We start from the raw sequence: 20136 nt of genomic DNA on the forward strand, positions 1-20136 counted from the left end.
GGTGCTGGGCGCGCGGTAGATAGGCGGGCGGCGGCGCTGGGCGCGCGCGGACACGTGACGGAGGTGAGGGGCGGCTGGGGGCGGCGGACGGGGGCGCGCGGCGCTGCGGGGGGTGAGTGTCCGTGTCCCCCCCACCCGTGCCCCCTCCAAACCGCCGCGACCGGGGCAGCTCCGCCACCGTCGGGAGGTGGAGGAGCGGGGAGCGGGCCCGCCCGCGGGGCAGGCCGGGGGATTGGCGGGGTGAGGCGGTGGGTTCCCTGGGGGTGGGGGACGGACGGACGGACCCCCGGGATCCCGGGGGCGAGAGGGGTGGCCGTGCCCGGGGAGACCCGCCGGCTCGGGGGTGGGTACGGGGCTGCTGCAGGCGCCGCCGGCGCCCGGTCGGCTGTTGTAGGCCTCTGAGAGAGGCCTGGCGGGGTGCGGCGGGTCTTCTGGTAAGTTCTGGGGAGCGGCTTGTGGCAGGGCCGCGGCTGGAGAGGGGCCGGGGGGGGGCTCGGTTGCCCGCCCCACCCGCGACGGGGTGGGACGGGGACCGGCTTCTGAGGGGGAGGGAAGCGGGGGGTCGGAGGTGGATGTGGGTTGGCGAGCAGTTTGGGTTTTCTGTGGCTTCTTGTTCTAATGTCGGCCGCTAACGTGTGGAAATAGCCTTGAGCTAGCTAAAAACGCTCGCCGTCGGTAGGAAGCCCCGCAGAGCTGGAAGAGGAGGCGGGCGCCCAGCATAGCGTGTGGCCTGGTTCGGGCCCTGCGAGGGGAAGTAGAACTCTCTGGAAGGGGGGAGTTGAAGGTGCAGAGCTGGAGGCCCAACAGGTGGGGAAGATGTGGTAATCAAACAGCGAGGAAGGCCAAAGGTGAAGTACAGACGAGGAGATTCTGCAGCAGCAAGGCCTGAGATTTTGGGGGGCTTGAAATGCATGCTTTGATTTTTACCGCCTGAATAGCGCTTTTTTGGGTGTCTTCAAAATAGTATATAAATGCCACCTTCATTCTCAAATTTGGCTGAAGATTGTGTTGTGTGCTTTTAAAGCAAAAAACCCCACACCTTTGAATTAAAACATGCATGGCTTACTGCTGTCTTGCCTGTACTGATTCTAAAGAGTGAACTTTCACATGCAGTTTTGTGGTTGAGAACTTTCTAGGCTGTAGAAAGAGAAATCCTGCAGGTGATTTGGTTGTGAAGGGAAGCAGATATGTATTAATAGTAGTAGTAGTAATGGTAAAGGTCCAGACTGTATTATTATTAGTGTTAACGTAATTAATGCAGCAGCATTTCTGCAGAGCGTCGTGGGAAACTTTCTGGAACTTAAGAGTATGTTAGATGGCTGAAAACTAGTCTCTAGGAATGTAATGTATTTCTAAATGCAGTATGTTTACTTAACATTGTCAAATAAGTATAGCTAACACACAGGTTTTATGGGACATTTTACCCACTGTGGTTTGGGTTGTTGCTAAAATATTGCAAGGAGATAGCAGAACTATAATAATGTATGAGATATTGTAGATAAAATACTGGTTAAAAACAGGTTGAAATATGTTACTCTAGGTTCACTCTAATGCACTTGAAATTACTTCGAAAACCTTCTTACTGCTGATTTGGTCATATTACATGGGCTTATCCAAAACAATTAACAAAACTAGGAAAAGCTTTGAGTTAAATTTTGTGTTTATATAAAGTCTCAGTATTTCTAGTTTTTTAAAAAAAATACTACAAAGGGAATACTTGTGCAATTCACAGACAACATTACAAGCTGTGTATAAGATGTAAACTGCTTCCTGATATCAACTGCTGTCCTAGGAGGGTAAGCCTAATGCAAAACAGTAAAGAAGCCTGCAGCTTCTGTTAGATGACCCTCTCATTTGATGTGCTGCAGCACTTCCCACTAGGTAAATGAATAAATCCTTTACTGAGAATACACTGTGACTTATACATAGCCTGCCTTTTACTTCCTTTTCTGGCTTTTCATTTTTCTGCCTCTAGTAGTGATAATGATAGCAGTCTGTTCTTGCTGGAATCAATTCTATAGCAGGGCAAACTTGAATTGATTTCTAGGCGTGATGGTCTGAAAGAGCTCAGGGCACCTCCAGATCCCCCCCTGCCTAATGTAATTTCCCCTAGCAGCCCATCTGGTTTATGGTCAAAAAGCTTTGCAGTGCTGTGTTTGCCCTCCAAGGACTTCCAGTTCTGCGGGAACGATCTCTTTGCTGACAAATGGTACATGGTGTTTTCTCCCTTACTGTATCTGCACCATTGTACATTATTTTTAGAAACTGGCATATTTGAAATGCTTATTAAAAACAAGCTTTGTTGCTGTCACCTTTCACAGCTAATCTCTTGCCTGGTTTGTGCTCCTTACAACCCCAGCAGAAGGCAGCTTTCTCTGCAGGGCTGTCAAGCTCTTCAGGAGAGGTTTGGCTAATCCTTTCCAGGAGACTTTCCTCCAATCTTACATAGCAATGTATCCTAGCCACCCCCTTCTTTAAAATAAAAAAGAGGAAGGTGGGGGGGAACCACCTCACACAGAGCTCCTGCCTCTTGCCTGTTGTAAGGAAGGCAGTTTTAGTTTAGCCTTGTCTGCTGTTCATCGAGTTACAGTGTTAAAGGCAGAATCTTCACGATGCTGGAAGTTGTTTAGCTGTCTGCATTATAGGAATTGCTGCATATATATGAACATAGTTTTATTATATCCTCAGAGGGGTGGTGAGGTAATGTACTGATTGCTGAAATTACAGTGTTTGGCCACACAGTTATTCAGCTTTGCCATAGAGTGTAGATCTCCCAAACCTGCCCAAAGACAGGTCTGTCCTGGACAAGTGCGGATGACAGAACTGCACCTGAAACTATGGCATTAAGCTGACTCTGCTGCCAACAGCCTAATTTCCTTTATCCTTGGCTACTTACTTTATCTCATGGTGCTTTCACTTGTCCTGCTACAGCTCTTTTTGCCTTTGCATGCTAGATTGGACTGGGGTATTGATTCAGGGTTAAAATAACATGGCAGAAGGATTTCGAGCCATCTTAAACCAGCTGCTAGTTCATGATGAGGCTGTGTAAACAGTTACCCTGGCACCGCAGAGGAGCCAGGATGTGGAAGGTGGAGGGACTGAGAGATGTAGAATAGATTTCCTCTGCTCTTCAGTAGTTCTGACTTTAAGAAACTAGTGGACTACCAGGTAGGGTAGCCAAGACTTTGCTCAGAAACCGTAAAAATCTCATTTGAGAGGGAAAATGTGTATCTGTCTCAGCCTTTCTGTTCTTGTCTCCTTGCATTTTTTTGTGTTGTGATGAATTTTCTTTACTTTTGTGTCTCTAAATTTTTCTTCCATAATTCTTGCCTTGCATGAGGACGCATTGTGCTTGTTTTTACTGGTGTGCTTCCACCATAAATACCATCTAGTATTTGAAACACAGGACTTTGCTAGCAAATTTTGCTCCTCTTATACTTAAGTCATTCAGCTGTCACTTCAGATGCTGCTGAAATAGAAACCACTGATGCTCTTCCAGTTAAATTGCTGAGGTGTAGTTTGTAGTAAGTGACTTTTCATAAGACCCATTTAATCTGACTGTTAATTCTTTTTAAAAAAAGTAAGTAGTAAACTAGATAGCCAGTAGCAATTCAAATGTAGTTGTGCGTTCTGAAATATGCAGTGTTAAGAACTGGCTTGATGAACCACTCAGATTAGTAACCAAGGAGATGATTAAACTGGTTTTGCAGGCTCTGTTTGACCTGACAGGGAAGTTACTTTCTAAATAGTATATTCTGGAAGTATGATAGCAAAGGACTTAAACATCCTTTGTGTGGGCCCTTTCACTGTCTCTCCTTACCCAGGACATCTATGTTAGAGAGAATGGTGACAACTGTCTGCTGTATGGGTCAAGTGTTTCCAGTGTCATGCCAATAATTAAGAAGAACTTTCCACTTTATGCCCAGTGAAAGGGGAATTCTAAATAAAAATAAATCTCTGAATCTGCATGACTTCCTTGAAAGCCTTGAAATCCAAAGGTAGCAATCACTTAGCCCTACATTTTAAGAGTGCCACTTCTATGGCAAGAAGCTGATCCTGTCTCTGACTCTTATTCCAATTTGGTTTAGTTTTTACTTTGTAAAGTCCGTGTAGTACGGCTGTTCCAGGTGTCTGTTTTCAGTGCTCTGCTATAGCTCTTGTAAATTCCAGGGGAAAATGCTTTGGCCTTTTGACAATCAGGTGAACAGTGCTTAAATGTCAGCTATAAATTTTCTAGTGTGGAAGCTGGCTGTGGATGGACACGTAGGATAGCCCTGGCAGTCCCAAACTCTCTTCCTAGTTAGTACTTTGGTGGTATACTGCGGTAGTTTTCCCTTCGATCCAAGTGGTGTGCCAATGTCAATAAGTGTCTGAAGACCTTACAAAAAAAAAAAAAGTAGATGAAGTTTTTGTCATATCTGACTTGAAACGTTGTTACAGCGAAAATGAGGGTTGCACTGAAGTAGAATGGAGATGTCAGAAGCTCTCGCCTATTATGAAAGCATTCCTTTGTTAAAGGCTTTTGGCAGTTCCATGATCAGAAATACACTAACCTTCAGAAATATTACACAGTTAAACCTAAAGAAGGGAAGTGCAGGCAAAGTAAAAAATGGCTAATGATGGTAATTGCTTGGAAATTGGACACTTCTTCAAGGGAGAAATCTGATCATAATAGAGTAGGTGGCTGTGTGTCTGAAGGTTAGACTACATTTTAGGTGACTAATTGAACACCTGTAGTTGCTAGCAGCTTTAAAGCTCCACTGAAAAATTGGTTTATGCCTATTTTGTATAAAACTTGAGTTTCTTCTCTCCCCTCCTCCCTTCCTTTTCTATCTTCTGTTTAGGAATAACCTAATTTACTAGGGCTTAGTCATGTTTATGTTCTGTCCCTAAGGATTGTGTGAAGTGAAGTTGAAATTTTCTCCTGTAGCAGTACATCCATTATGGGTAGAAGTAGCTTTATAAATATCGAAAATGTGTGCTTCACTTAAATTGCTCTTCTGAGAACGTAGTGTCTTTTATTTCTTATAATTTAGTTAGTTTTTATATTGTTACGGATTAACAGAATAAGGAGCTTGGCATGACAACTGGCAGTTGCAGGAGATTCTATCAGTTTGTACTCAAGGTGTATGAATGGTAGCTTATGTGGAATTTGGGACTGATGTAATTTGTAGGAGGTGTCCTAAACAGCTTTCCGTAGGGGTATAAACTACTTGCCAATACTGCTTGCCAATGATAATAGAGGCAAAGACATGAAACTAGATTAGCTTCTCTTCATGCTTTTAGCTTTTTTTTTTTGAGAGGAGGAAAAAAAAAGCTTGCTTGGGAACTTGAACAGATAGTACTTCTACCTTGAAATGAGGTTCAATGAGGCCTCAAATTCAGACAGCATTAACTGATAAATGTAGACCTACAAGGTCGATACCTATGGTTGTATGAGGAGCACAGATGTGCAGAGTGGCATAGGTTCTGCCCCTGCTGTACAGGTCACTGGTAGAATTGTCTGTGTTCACTAGGATGCTTTGACAGAAGAATTTCTGGAGCAACCTTGCCTGCAATATGAAGCTATGTGGCTTTGCCACTTATGTACTAGCATTTGCTGAAGTCCATTTGCTGCTGAATATTTCTGAAGGATTGTAGTTGGGGTGGGATTGTGAAGTAGGTAATTATTGCATTATGGAGTCAGTACTGGCATGAAAGTTGGGGGGGTGATTTAATTCTTTCACCAAAACTTTATTGCCGGTTGGCTAGTGCTGAGATTAGTTAAGGGATTACTTGCATGCTAAATCATTAATATCCTTTGCACAGGCTTGGGAAGAGATATGCAGAAACTGCTTCCTCTTAGAAGGAGAGGAGAGAATTGGCTTATTTTTAACCTTGCTATATTTTTAAGATTAATTTCCTTGTATTGCTTTCCAGATCATGAAGTGGTCATTGTATGTGCATAATATAATTTGAAAGTAGTTATAAAACTTGCGGTAAAATCTTGCTGAATTTAGCTCTGTTAAAAATGTATTTGGTGAGGCCCTGTTGGTAAAGTAAGACAAAATTCAACCCTTCCCTTGGAAATGTGTCTTTGTGCCATCTCATCTGTAGCTGCTTCAGTCACACTGGACACATCCGCTCTAAAGATCATTTTTTCAAATGAAGTTTCAGGCTCATGTTTTCTCTACTGTTTTTATGCTGGTGGGCATGAGTTTATTTAGAGAACATGGCATCTGTGCAAGAGGAACTTGAACTTCCAAGGGTGTGGACGTTTGCTTGACAGTTTTCATTCCTTGGTTTTGTATTGTGGTTCCCACATTAGTAGTAAGAGTTATGAGCTGCTATGAGGTGTCTAACTGTTTTCAATTTTGGCTGTACACTGTGTGTTAAGCAAACAAGCTTTGTTCATATGTAACAACACTTGAAAGTTTTTGTCAGCTGTTCATGCTGTGAATGGTGTCCTTTTGGCTTAGAGGTGCTTCAGTGCAGTTGCCTGAACTGTGAGGGGGAGGGTTGTGAGCATGCATTTAGACCATAATCCTCAAGGCCATCACTATTGTTAGAAAACTGGCTGCAATTGCATGTTGCTGTAGTGACAAATGGGACATGACCTCAGCACAAGTCTTTAAAATACAGTTTTGTTGTAGTTATAAAATGTCCCCTCTGTCATTAGAAGTAAGTTAAAGAATAATCTAAGGACGGTAGATCTGGTATGCAACGTAGTTTTGGAGTATTGGATAGTGCTGATAAGCCTTTAAGACTAAATTCTTTTAGTTGCCTAAACATGCTTTGGAAAGTTGAAAGTTTGTGTTCTAGCATTATCTTATGTTCCTGCAGGCACTATTAACTCTGCTTGAGTTGCATTTGTAAGTCTCCAGGGCTACAGCCTGAGGCAGGAGTGTAAGGGAAGGAGGGGATGTTTGGTTTTATACTTGCTTTCAAAAAAGTATTAGTCTCAGTTACAACTCTGGTTTTGGAAGAAAAATTTGGAATGTGATTCAAAGCAGAAAAGATGAGCAAGGATAGGTTGGTTTTGTGGGGTTTTTGGGCAGATAAAACCGAGCGGCCTGCCAGGAGCGTTGCCTTCTGTATCAACCTAAAGGTGCAGTGATCTTGTAGTTTTTTCTAGGAAGAGAGTCAAATCGAAACCCGTTTTACTTACAAGATCTTTTGACCTACAGCTTGCCAAGTTCTACCATACTTTAGGTGTGACGACGTGCTAGGCACCTTATAAATTAGTTGAAGTGTGATATTTTAATTCTATAAAGCCTCTGTTAACAGATGGGTCTTTTTCTTTGGTCATCCTGTTAAATTAGAGATCAAAAGAGGGGAATCAAATCAACTGTCTGTTAAACAGTAAGAAATTTTCTCCTGGTCTGCCTCAGCAGCCTCAAATACATATAGACATCTGCCAGTAATATCAATGACTGTTGGCAGTAATTCCAGAATAAAACCTGGAGAAGGGGACTGATGAATGAAAACTCATGTCCTACAGTTGAAAGGACAGAAAAATATTGAACAGGAGATAGAGGATTGATTACTCTCTGCTTGAAAGAGCTAGCTAGTTGTATTTCAATTCCTGAACTGAATGAAAATTTCAATTTCTGCACGATACATTTAAAGTCCTTATTAAGCAAGAAGTAGGTTTTCTGTTTAGACTTCTGCAGTTACATAGGTTGTGGTGTTGTGTACATGTGTCTGCTGTTCTGCTCATGGACTGTGGCAGTGTAAGAGCAAAATTATGGCACTTCTGCAGCATAATCTGCAGAACTTGCATACATGGTCCTCCACTCAGTTAATGTCTGTTTTGTATTAAATACTTCAGCTTTATGTTGTATTCCTCTCCAGCTTTTCGAGCTCAGCCAGCCAGATGCAGTAAATAACAGAGCTGAAAACAGAAATTTGTACTTTTCTTTCAGTGGTATGACTAGGCACTTCACCTGCTGTCTTGAATGCTTGGTTTTGTACCAAGAAGCAATGCTTTGCTCTGTGCAGTGCTGGCTTGACCTCTTTGCCTTGTCTTATTTATTCAGATCATGGAGCTGAAATGGCTACTCTATGTGACCCTGCTTGCTCTTGGGACTCTTGCTGTCCAGGCACATGATATGGATGATGACAATGATGGTGATGATGTAGTTGATATTGAGGATGACTTGGATGATGGCATTGATGAGGTAGAAGAGTCAAAGCCTGAAACGAGCACTCCTCCTCCAACTCCAAAGGTTTGGCATGGAACTTCTTTTAAAAATTGAATTACTGCTTGTGTTGTGGTTGATGTGGGTCTCATCAGAGTTGTCTTTACTTTGCTAACATTTAATATGTTGTGATAGTACCAAAGATGTTATCTGGGAGTAGAGCTTGGAATTAAGCTTAGCTGCTTTGTTCCTTTTCTCATGTACCCCACGTTCTTCCTGAAGACTTAGATTTACCCTTGACATCTGTGATGTGACTATCAGGAGTTAATGCTGATGTTTCCAGCTAGATATATACTTTAGTTGCAGACGAGAGCACAATGGCTTAGCACAAGCAGCAATATTTATGTAACTTATGTATTTATGCTGCAAGGGTGTTCCAGGTAAGCTGTACTTGAGTGTAGAGGGGGAATGTGAGCTGTATTTCTTTAGAATAGAGGATTTGTCTTGAAAGGTGCGTAAATGCCCCTCTTCTCCAATAGGTTACCTACAGGCCCCCAGTCCCAACTGGCGAGGTGTATTTTGCGGAGTCCTTTGATAAAGGCACTCTGGATGGGTGAGTATAATCTGAAGGATGATTCAGTATAGCAAATAATAAAAAATTTTGGTGAAAGGTAATGAAATCCTTGCTAGAGCATGCGTTATTCAAAACTGAATCAAAGGGCAGTGGTTGGCAAGGATTACAGCAGTGACTATATGAGGCTGGCCGTTAAAGTGCTGAGCTACGCTGGTATTTCCTTAAGTTACGGTAACAAGGGGGAGGTAAGCCATACATGTGTAATGTTTTAACCCTCATCTGACTTTTCACTTTCTTCTGGTAGTGTAAGGATGGTGAGGTACTACTTTTGGGGTTTTGTTTGGTTTTGGTGTTTTTTGTTTTTTTACAAGAGCAAGACACTGAGGCCATGATCCTACTTTGGAGTGGGGTAGGAAGTAGCAAATGCAGAAAACTTTGCAGGCTTGGGCATAGAACTCCTTGGGGGATCAAGACACTGGGGTGTAGTCATAGGACAGCAAGAGTTATCTTATCTTAAGGGCAGGATTTTTAGTGGGGGGAAAAAAAGTATGTTGTTTTGACCGTTGGATATCTGTCTTCTAGATGGATCCTTTCCAGAGCGAAAAAAGATGATACGGATGATGAGATTGCCAAATATGATGGTGAGTCCCACTCAGGTTTTGGATGATAGATATTTCTGATGTCTTTTGTCATACCTGAAGAAGGGGTGCAAGCCTTTGGTTTCTGCTTCCCAGTTAAAATTGTATTCACTGAAGAAAATGGAAGGAGTGCTTATATACCTGGCTAAGAATATAAAGTGTAGTTCCAATTTAGACAAAATACCCACTTGGAGGTTTTAAAATAATTTTTAGTGAAGATATGCTAATAACTTGATAAGGTACCTACCCTGTTGGGTGTTATTTCAGAATGCTGACTATCTTGTTCAAAATTGGGCTAAACAAAGACTGTCTTGAACAAGTTTTGATAATGTTTGGTTAATGTCTCTCCAGGTAAATGGGAAGTCCAAGACATGAAGGACACTAAGCTTCCAGGAGACAAAGGGCTTGTATTGGTAACCCGAGCCAAGCATCATGCAATTTCATCCAAACTTTCAAAGCCTTTTGTATTTGATACCAAACCCCTTATTATACAGTAAGTAAAGGATAACTTAGTCTTCTATTATTTCAAGGGTGACATGGTAGCAGGCTGGGGTTAATTCCATAACTGAGCTTTTGTTGACTGGGAGTCTAGATACTGTAACATATTATTATACTGTTTTTAAGTAAGAGTGAAATAGCAACCCGTATTCCTAAAGTGGGAAGTTAGGAACAGCATGGGTCCCTCTGAAGCCTGAAGAGAAAAGAAGTCTATGAAAACTAGACTTGGTAACCTGTCTTGGGACTTCAATTCACTTGATTTAATTGTAGTAACAAGGTCAGGCAACTGACTTTTGTACTGCTAATTGTGAAAGTCCTTGTCCTTTTGGAGAAAAGCTGGTCTGTATGTAGGTCAGTGCACTTCCTTATGCAGTAAACTGCCCCCTGTTTCCAAGGTGGTGTGGACAGGATGGTAAAGATGCACTCATTTCCTCCTTCCTTTGTCTTGGTTCATCTGTCATGGAAGATGAACAGCTTGCCTAGCTGTGTTTGGCCATGACTGATGTAGAAGAATCTACTTGCATGTAGGTTAGACTAGCAAGAAGGAAAAAAAGAACATTCAGTGCGAACAGTTGAATTCTGGATTATTACCTACTTTATCAGTTTTAAACAAAGAGTAAGCTAATTTGTATGTGCACAAGGTAATGAATTGGTCACTTTGCTTTGCATGACTGTTTAGTTTTGGCTCAAAATACAAGGCTAAAAATAAATCCCAGTGGTCATCCACTCAGCTGCTGGCATTGGGAGAGGATCAAGCATACTTAGCTTATTCCTGACAGAGATGTTTTGCCTTTTTCAGACTTCTTGGCATCCCTAAATATACTGTTGTATGCTTATAACCCTAAAGGGGCTTCTCCTAGGATCCAGTTGTTGTCCCTTTGGTAGTCTTGCAAATTGAGTTACATGTCATAGTAGTTGTGCGGAAAATAATTGGCTTGCCTTAATCTCTGTTGCAGTGCCTTACATACTGGAAAGCTTTTTCTTTCTTCTTGCTACTTCTAGATCATAATCTAGACCAGCACTCGATTCCTTTAATCTTTTCTGTAGGTTAAGTCTTCTAAATCCTCAATTTTTCTCATTTCTCAGGCCCTTATGAATATTTGCTTAGTCTTAGAGTGCAGCATGTATTTTTAATATTCACTGGACATGTGATTTAAAGCAAACAAGAACAAAACAGTCTTACTCTTCATTTGTACTTGAAAACTGTAATTGTGCTTTACAGAAGTAATTTTTTCTCATGTATAACATGTTCTCACCTTCTCTGTCCAAAACTAAAATTAGGTATGAAGTAAATTTCCAAAATGGAATAGAGTGTGGCGGGGCCTATGTGAAATTGCTTTCAAAAACCCCTGAACTGAACCTGGTGAGTAATGCTGCTACTTTGAGTGTTAGCTGTGAAAGAAAACTTTTTTCATTTTGTTTCTTCCTTAAGCAACCTCTTCAATAAAGGCAGTGGGGCATATTTAGGGCCTGATCTCCAAAGTACTTTGCACTCAGCAGTTTCTGGCCTCTTGAGTGAAAACTCTGGAGTTTCCTAGTAGCTGAGCAGTCCTAGACCTTTGCTAAAGTCTGCAATACTTCAGACTTACCTAGATTCTAGGACCAAAGAAGGGGTATCTTATGAGAGTAGCCAGTGTATGAGGAGAAACCTTCTCAGGAAGTTGTTGCCCAGAAGGAAGATACCATGTTTCACCTTTTAAAACAGGCTAATGCAAATAACTAAAAATATACCTTGCATTTATTGCCTTGTCTTTGACATGTGAACCCACTTGTGAGTTACTGGGTATATTTAAAAAAAAAGTCTTGAGAGCTTGGACTGGATATAACCTTATATGTTCAGCTGCACATGCTAGATATATATAGAACCATTTGCTTCATAAATGACCCTTGAATGCATTGTCTTAAAAGTGTGGTCAGTCAAGAGACTGTGCTACAACTCCTTAGGATAAAGAATAATTTTCTCTGCTCTCAGTGATATACCAACCTAAAGTGGTTTAGCCTGTTCAGACAAAGCTTAACTGCTGGGTCAGCTTGCACAGGCTTGTGTAGCCTATGGGTTTTCTTTAGCCATCTTCCTAGACTTTATAGGAAGTACCTTTTATGACTTGTTACCCATCCTTTCCTTATGCAGTCTTATTGGAGTTGTATTATTAATACAGATTCCAAATTATTAAAAAAAAAAGACACCTAAAAGACTACTTGACTGTCTAACCAGTTTCATACATGCATTGAATTTTAAGATAACGTTGGCAAGAACAAATAGACTTGCAGTGTTCAGTGGTGAGATTATTATATCCAGTTAGCTCTTAGATTGAAACAGTACCCCAGTTTACAAATCTGTGAACTAAATGCAACTTGGCCTCACTTTTAATACTGCTTATCAGTTTGGTGAAAGAAACTCACTGGATTAGCTAATCATTCATTATTACCAGTAACTGATACTTCTATACTGATGGCTTTTAAAATCCTTTACGTTGTGTAACGTAGAGATACACTTAAATGTTGTGATTGTCACTTTACACTTATCTTTTTGATAACACTTGAATAGCTGTTGTTTTCCATCTGGAAAGTAGAGACCAAAGGTGCAAAATCAAGTAGCTGGGATAATTCTGGTGTTTTCTCTAGAGGCTTGTATTCATCATATAAGATTTAGTGGGGGTACTTCACTGGCTTGGTATCCAAGTTGCAGAATAACTTCTAATGCATTGGGAGTTCTTATGCCAGGCAGTGACTTAAGTTGTATTTCAAAATAATGGAACGCAGTTTTGCATTGTTTTTAAAGGATCAGTTCCATGACAAAACTCCATATACAATCATGTTTGGCCCTGACAAATGTGGAGAGGACTATAAACTGCACTTCATCTTCCGGCACAAAAACCCAAAGACTGGCAAATATGAGGAGAAGCATGCAAAGCGTCCAGATGCAGACCTGAAGACTTACTTTACTGATAAGAAGACCCATCTTTATACTCTGGGTATGGTGACTGTTAACTCTGCATGCTAATAACTACTACTGTGTTTCCTGAATCAAAAGCTCATAAAATGAGCCAGATGAACAACTGAATATTTGTGTCAACACACCATACAACTAAAAACCACTTGAAAGCTCTGAATGCAAAACCTGATCTTATTATACAAAGGCTTATTTCTTCCTTGCAGGAAGTCTTGATTCATGTAAGAAAAGTCATGAGACCTTGAACTTAATAGTTAAAGGAGAACTGAATTTCAGAGCAGTCGTTAGTAACTTGATATGCTAAGTATATCCAAAACAATTATCAACATTTATAAACTGCTTGAATGCTGCCCCCTAGTAATTTGGGGTATACTAGGCTTTAGATTGAGAGGGATAGTCTTTTTTTCTTGCTTCTTTCTTAGTACCAAACTCAGTGGCTCTTGAAGTACAGTGTCTGGTGTGGTGTGTTAGCTATGACTAATGTCTTTCAGGGAGTACTTAGGAGGATCTCTCTAGCTCTTCCTACTACAGAGGCAACAATGGATAAAGGAGTGAGATTAAAATCTTGTGAGTCAGTAGTAGGGAGTCTTATTCTTGAGTAGAATATGAATATATACATTCTTACTATTAAAACAATACTTATTGTGTCAGAGTCAACTTGCTGTGGTAACTGGTAAATCACTCTACAAGCTTCTTCGTGCTTTTAGCATGTTTAAAGTAGGACTCCTGCAATGAGTCTTCTTTCTCACAAGGTGAGATGTGATACATCATCACTAGTTATACTTTGGCATAAGGAGAAAGGTTCTTAACAATTCTTTAAAACAGTTGCTGGGTAGGTGGTAGCTTGGATTGCTGAAGTTTTAGTTGTACAGTGGGGATGAGTGGTAATTTATGATGCACGCTTTGTATCGTATATGTAATGGCTACATCAACTTTTTTTGTTACAGTCTTGAATCCTGATAATAGTTTTGAAATACTGGTTGATCAAACGGTTGTCAACAGTGGGAATTTGCTAAATGATATGTCTCCTCCTGTGAATCCACCCCGAGAGATTGAGGACCCAAATGACCAGAAGCCTGAGGACTGGGATGAGAGACCAAAAATCCCAGACCCAGATGCTGTTAAACCAGATGACTGGTAAGCTGTTGGAGGGGTGGAATTGAGGGAGGTCTTGGCCTGATAACTTGACCCTGATCAAAAAGTCTTTCTCAGATGACTTACAGAAGGTTTTGAGTCTCATCCTTGTAATCAAAACACAATCAGTTTAGGCATCTGAGGAACAGTTTGGTAGACAAAGGCAGGCAGGATCCATGTCCTCTGGGAATTACTGTTTAGTGCTCCTGTTACTGTGCTGGCTACAGATGAAGGTTTTACTGGAACAGCTATGCTAGCTGATGCTTTACTCCTTGATGAAATCAAAAGATAAACTGCAGAAGGTATAACTGTAAGATGTTTGTAGTTGTTTGTGTAATGCATAGATACAAGTGACTGAAATATCTGACGTCCTAAATCAGAAGCTGATACTGGGTTTCTGTCTTTGAACCTATGCTTTGTGAACCACAGACTCAGTTTCAAGCTCAAATGCGTGTTTGCAGCAACCACCAAGATACAGGATTTTCTGTAATATGCCCTTTCTAGGTTGGCTTTAAAAAGTAAGTAGTATTACCTTAGAGTTTGTGCCGTGACTGTGCCATGAGGCACATGTATAGGTAAAAGCTTGCAAGGCAATTCTGTTATGAAATCATGGTGTTATGCTTACCCTATCAGAAGTGAAGCTGGCTGGTTGTCTAGATCAGTGGGCTTGTTCAGGGTCTGTAGAATAATGCCTTGGGGTTAAGAACTTTAATGTGTTGTGTGTGTTAATACATAATATTCTATTCTCAAGGGATGAGGATGCTCCTGCAAAGATAGCAGATGAAAATGCTGTGAAACCAGAGGGCTGGCTGGATGATGAGCCAGAATATGTAGCAGATCCTGACGCTGAGAAGCCTGAAGATTGGTATGTTTACTGCCTATTGTAAATGACAGCAAATATTTCTTTGGTACTGGCTTTTACAAGTATAAGAATAGCTAGTTGCATTGTTGCTCGCTAATGAAGTCATCGATTCAAGCTATCTTGCTTCAGAAGTAGAAAGCAGAGTTGGTCTGAGGAGTGTTGTCGTCTTGCGTTCACCTGCGCACTTTTCAACTCTTCTGTGATTGTGAGCTGAACAGGGCAAGGATGGTCACTTGCAGTTGTATCGTACTTGGAAGGGGCAGTGGGGTAGGCTGTGCTCAGGGACTGGGTTTTGTTGATTTTCAGTACTTCCAAGCTACTTGTTGAAATTCTCATTCCTTCTGTGGTGTCTTTATCTACAGACATATGCTATAGAAAGTTACAGTATCTCCATTTTATGGTAGGAATTTTAATTTTCACAGAAATCAGATGTTGACTAAGTCTTACTCGGTATAAAGGCAAGGTGCGGACTTCAAAACTGAATTTCCCTTTCCAGGGATGAGGATATGGACGGTGAATGGGAGGCACCTCAGATTGCAAATCCTAAATGTGAGACGGCCCCTGGCTGTGGTACCTGGCAGCGACCAATGATTGACAATCCAAACTACAAAGGCAAATGGAAGCCTCCTATGATTGATAACGTGAACTATCAGGTTGGTGTTTTCATTGCTTAAACTGCTGGCCAACACAGCATTTCTCTTAAAAAAAGCAGAATGATTTCGATTCAGCAGGTGTAATTATGAATACAAGTACTGTCATGATTGTACTGTGTTTCAAGTGGACAGGTTCAAAGTGTTTTCTTACTTGTCTTCACTTCTTTGTAGCACAAATGAAAATTGATTCCCAAAACCTGACAAGTTGTGCCTATAGACACTGTAATTAAGTGCAATGGATTTGTCTTTATCTCTGTTCAAAATGGGCTGAAAATTAAAAATTTTATTATAGCAGGTGAGGCTGAATGTCTTTTGTCTTTCCTAGGGTATATGGAAACCTAGGAAGATCCCAAACCCAGATTTCTTTGAAGACTTGGAACCTTTCAAGATGACTCCCTTCAGTGCTGTCGGACTTGAGTTATGGTCAATGACTTCTGACATCTTTTTTGATAACTTTATCATCTGTACTGAAAGAGCTGTGGCTGATGATTGGGCCAGTGATGGATGGGGACTGAAAAAGGCAGCTGATGGTGCTGCAGAGGTGAGAAATAAAGGTTTAATTGTGTGCTCCTGACTGAACAGAAGGAGCATTGCTGCTGTTCTCTCCTACAGTCTTTATCAATATATACCTCTATGTACCAAGGCTAGGGGTTATGCTAAACCAGACTGGAACCTGAGTTCCTAATTATAATATGGTAATGGTTGCTATAAGTAGCAATGAATACTCACTGCTTTTCTGTGAGGTTTTTGCTCTGACAATCGGACTGTTAACTTTAGCCTAATTCTTAATTCGTAAACTATGGAAAAAGTACTTGTGCAGGTTAGCTTTAATTTTTGTGAGGTATTAAATACAATGTTCAAAGCTGCAAAAAGCCCATTTGAAAATTCTGTAGCTTAAACTTGCTGTATGGGATGAAATTTGACAGTTCTTGTTATCTTGCAGCCTGGTGTTGTGGGCCAGATGATGGCAGCTGCTGAAGAGCGTCCCTGGCTTTGGGTAGTCTACATCCTCACTGTGGCTTTGCCAGTGTTCCTTGTTGTCCTTTTCTGCTGTTCTGGGAAGGTATGCATTTCCTCCAATAATAAGTAGTATAATGTTTAAAAAGAGATTCAGGAAAAACGTGCCTTAAGGTCACAATAACTGCCTGGTTTTGATAACTGACAATTTTTTTAGAAACAGCCAAGTGCTGCAGAATACAAAAAGACTGATGCTCCTCAGCCTGATGTGATGGATGAGGAGAAAGAGGAAGAAAAAGACAAAGGGGACAAGGAAGAGGAGGAGGAAGAGGAAGGAAATGAGGAAAAGCTAGGTAGGTAAACTAGATAATCTTGAAACAGTTTGACTTTTCTCTCTGGTTGACTAACACAGCTCCATGTCTGCCAGTGGTGAACTGAAGATAAGTCAGAAATGAGAATGAGATTTTTTTTTTTATTTCCCTTAGAAGAGAAGCAGAAAAGTGATGCTGATATAGGAAGTGCTAGTCAAGAGGAGGAGGAAGAGGAGGAGGAAGAGGACAGGAAACCCCCATCAGAGGTAAGAGTGCTTAATCTCTGAGGGAAGTCTTGTGTGTTTTTTTTACCTTAAGTACTGTAGAACAAGCCTTACTGAAGTGTTAAAAGTTAACCTGGCTCATGTGATACTCCCTCCCAGTGTCAGAACTTTGGAAAACTTGGCCACAGCAATTCTGCAAGGTGATTAACTTCAGCAGAGCTGGGCACCTTACTAAAGGCACTGCCATAGACCCTGCATTGTGAGAGGAGTAGGATTGTGTAGAATGCCTCTTCTTGAGGCAAAAGGCTTTTTCAGCTTTGTATGCAGTCAGGATGTGACCTCTTAAGTGCTCCACACTGACATAATGGCTGACTTAAAAATGGGTGGAGTATTGCTTGAAGTTAAAGGGATTCTCACAGCAGCAGCTGTTGAGTACTTTCAGCAAATAGTGTACAGCCACTGTGAAAACAAGAGGATTTGTGTGTTTGCCATGTATAGAAAGGAAGGGTAGTAACAGCAGTAGGTTCTTTCAAAACATAAATCCTAACATAGAAGTGAAAGTCGATTATTCTTTGTAGGTTTGCTCAAAACGGTTTTTAAGGGTATTCTTCAGTTTTATTGCCTTGATGTTTATACAAATTACTGTCTTGCAGGAGGAGGAAACTGTGAATAGATCACCCAGAAACAGAAAGCCAAGGAAAGATTGAAAAAAGTCCTAAGAACTTGATCTGTGATTTTTTTTTTTTTTTTTTTCTTCTTCAAACTTGGTTCTGGGAGAGGACCTTGGACACCTTACATTGAAACTTGGACAAACCTCAAGATTTCACCATCCACAGGTTGCAGTCACGCTATCCAATGTAATGGAGTGTCTAGCAGTAAAATATTTGCAATCATCTGTTTTAAAGAACATCATTCCTGTAGAAAGAATTCATTTAATATAATGGGCTGTGGATTTTGGAATGTAACATAACTAACCTTTTTCATTTTTGGTTTTAAATATTCTTTTCTGTTTTTAAGTAGATTGGTAGAATTTTTCCGGTCTCGAACCTTGGCTTAATTTAATATATTAATTAGTGAAAAATAACAATGAATCTTGAAAGTGCTAGGTGATAAAAATGCAGTTTTGTAACTAGTTTTTTTTACAAATATGTAAATTCCTAAATGCACCAGTGTCTTTATATCCCTTAAAATTTGATAACTGTTGAAAGAAAAGTTGTCAATGTATTTGACAACCCCTCTGCCCTCAGAAGAAAACTGGGGGGGCGGGGGGGGGGAACCAGTAGTCAAACTTTCTAATCAATCAACTTCATTTTGGGGTGGGGAGGGGAAAGAGGAAGAAGGGGTAGAAGGAAGGGGTTAGTCAGTCTGTAGAGTATGCATACTGTGCATGGCTAAAGCCCTGTTAAGTGTTGACAAATGATCTAGGATTTGGAGTGGGTCATCTTAATGTGGCATTTAATCCTGCGGACCTTGCAGATAATGGATTTTGTTTGTTCTTGAACTCTTCTTGTAAAGCTAATGTGTTGTTGGGTGGGGGGTGTTAGACTACTTCCCCCTTTCCCCTCTGTTCAGCCACTGATGCTTTCCTTTCTCTGTGACCGTACAGCTTTTTCTGAGTGCAGCTTTGCCTCAGTTGCTGAAGTGCTTTGTGTTCAGCTCATCGTCGAACTCTATTTTTATAGCTAGGCCTACTCCTTTCCAGGGTCCAAACACTGGATAGGACAGTGTCCCATATCCTCTCACTGTTATCACTGTATGTCTACTCCTGTAGAAATGGGGGAGGTAGTCAGGTAGACAAGTTAAACTGAGTATTTGTTAAGAAAAAACCAACCAACCAAGATGTCAGTATTGTAGGTGGGGAAGGAGCATGTGGAATATCTTAACTGGTATGTGAAACTGTTTAAGTCTTTTATCTGCTCTTCATGTAACAAATGCATCCTAAATTATATTGTGAATGTTAGGGAGTTCCAATTCCAGCTGAATAAATTTTTTTAAAGCGTTGAGTCTACTATATTATACTGTTTCAAACACTTTTTTTGTGGAATGCAGGTGATCACTACAAGAGCATACCTCTGAGGGTGAAATCTATGTAACTTCATTACACTGTACCAAATATGTTGGCGTTTGGATGTCTATATAGATAAACTTTTGCCTTTGTTTAGAGTGAAATTAAATGTCCTGAAGTTACTCTTCTTGCACTGAATTTAAACACTCCAGTGTTGTTTGGTCATAGCATAGGTATAATGTGGGGAATAATTCCCAGGGGTTGGGGAGGGAAGAGTGTTCTAATTACCTTGCAAACAATCTAACCAATTACTAAAAGACTCTTGTTTTGGGGGTTTTTTGTAAAACACCTTTTGCTGCCTGTCCTTATGTTGTATCCCTTGGTTGTTGTGTTTGAAATACTAGTGATCACAAATGCATAGCAGGATTTCTTGATCTTTCTGCAGTGTGTAAATAAACTATTGTAAGCAAGATACTGGAAGTAATTTCAGACTTCTGTTGGGAGCTATTGCATGTTTAGAATGCCTTTGCCTGTTGAACACCTGGTAAATACTGCTCCTTATTGCAAAAATAGCTTATACTCTGACATGGAAGATGTCATAGCTTAAGCATTGCTACTAGCTTGTTCTCAGGACTGTATTTTTATCAAGGAGCAGCTGCTATTTATGACTCTCAGTCCTTTGAGATGAAGTATATGTAAATGATTTCAATTCAGCTAACATTTTGAGCACAACATAAAAATCTATTAATCTAATGTTTTTTTATCTTAATATGCAAATTGCCTTAATTTCCCAAACAGTTCATGTGCATACATGTTCTTTCAAAGCATCAAAAGTGAACTTAAGATCTGCTCTCAGCTTTTAAATAGTATTATATTAAAGCTAATTGTAAATATACATTTGCTTCTGCTAAATCTCTTGAAAAGGTCTCCTGTCTGCATGTTATGGCTTTTTTTGATACCATAGTGTATGCTTCTTAAATAATCACTACAATAAATGAAGACTTTCCAAAATGGATAGACAACTCCAAAGTTACTTTTTATCCTGCTTTCTGACTTGGGTGGCTCAGTTCAGCTGCAGAATCACTCTTACTTTTAAAGCCTTGGAAGAAAAAATTTAGCTACCTGCTTATCCCGAGTATTTTTAAAGCATAGCTGTGTTTTCGAAGTACTGAAGCTCTACCTGGTTGTATCCTGTGGACTAGGTTTG

General features: G+C 40.6%; 1 protein-coding gene across 2 annotated transcripts; it reads left to right on the top strand.

Moving 5' to 3' along the window:
* CANX (calnexin) lies at positions 1 to 19399 on the top strand. 2 transcript variants are annotated; one of them, XM_075056397.1, is made up of 15 exons: positions 1 to 63; positions 8019 to 8207; positions 8660 to 8733; positions 9277 to 9335; positions 9684 to 9825; positions 11112 to 11193; positions 12613 to 12805; positions 13731 to 13920; positions 14669 to 14782; positions 15276 to 15432; positions 15758 to 15973; positions 16376 to 16495; positions 16607 to 16742; positions 16875 to 16966; positions 17578 to 19399. In XM_075056397.1, the coding sequence occupies exons 2-15, from the start codon at positions 8022 to 8024 to the stop codon at positions 17629 to 17631; spliced, it is 1815 nt and encodes a 604-aa protein (XP_074912498.1). In that variant the 5' UTR covers positions 1 to 63; positions 8019 to 8021; the 3' UTR covers positions 17632 to 19399. The 2 variants fall into 2 exon arrangements, with proteins under 2 accessions (XP_074912498.1, XP_074912497.1); XM_075056396.1 differs by having other exon boundaries at positions 38 to 112.
* The last annotated feature ends 737 nt before the right edge of the window (positions 19400 to 20136 follow it).

This window comes from Buteo buteo, chromosome 24 (genome assembly GCF_964188355.1).
Source record: "Buteo buteo chromosome 24, bButBut1.hap1.1, whole genome shotgun sequence".
NCBI lineage: Eukaryota > Metazoa > Chordata > Aves > Accipitriformes > Accipitridae > Buteo > Buteo buteo.